Here is a 349-nt window from a genome sequence, read left to right as displayed (position 1 = left end):
CCCCAGAAAGAAACCATTCCCCCCAAAAAACAGGCCGACACAAGGGGGCTGTGCTCACCTGGTGGTGGTCCAGCAGGGTCAGTGCCTTGACCCCAGCCAGGATGAGGTTTTTGGCCACCTCCGCCCCCAGCCCCTTCAGCCCCACCAGCAGCACGCGGGATGCCCGCAGCCTGTGGGATTCAAAAAAAACATGAAAGTCACTCAAATCCTGGTCGGCTGCCCAAAAATTGTGCGAAAATCCCCTCGCAAAATCCTATACGGCCACGGCACAGGGGGCAGGACCCCATAAACCCCTACGGTGACCCCCTTATATCACAGACCCTTCATGGACCCCTATAGGACCCCCCCC

The 349-nt window shown here is 58.7% G+C and overlaps 1 protein-coding gene across 1 annotated transcript in view; it reads right to left on the bottom strand.

Annotated features, from left to right (window-relative positions):
• Window positions 1-253, bottom strand: part of SAE1 (SUMO1 activating enzyme subunit 1) — a gene marked incomplete at both ends in the record, with an annotated part of 2,197 nt that extends 1,944 nt beyond the window's left edge. Inside the window, one exon of the mRNA XM_035313850.1 lies at window positions 59-253. Within this exon, the coding sequence (XP_035169741.1) occupies window positions 59-253 (195 nt within the window). The remainder of the gene's footprint in view (window positions 1-58) is intronic.
• Window positions 254-349: the final 96 nt, after the last annotated feature.

Source organism: Oxyura jamaicensis, unplaced genomic scaffold, assembly GCF_011077185.1.
Source record: "Oxyura jamaicensis isolate SHBP4307 breed ruddy duck unplaced genomic scaffold, BPBGC_Ojam_1.0 oxyUn_random_OJ68996, whole genome shotgun sequence".
Classification (NCBI taxonomy): Eukaryota; Metazoa; Chordata; class Aves; order Anseriformes; family Anatidae; genus Oxyura; species Oxyura jamaicensis.
Note: the sequence above shows the minus strand (reverse complement) of the source record. Positions and strands in the feature narration are given on the sequence as shown.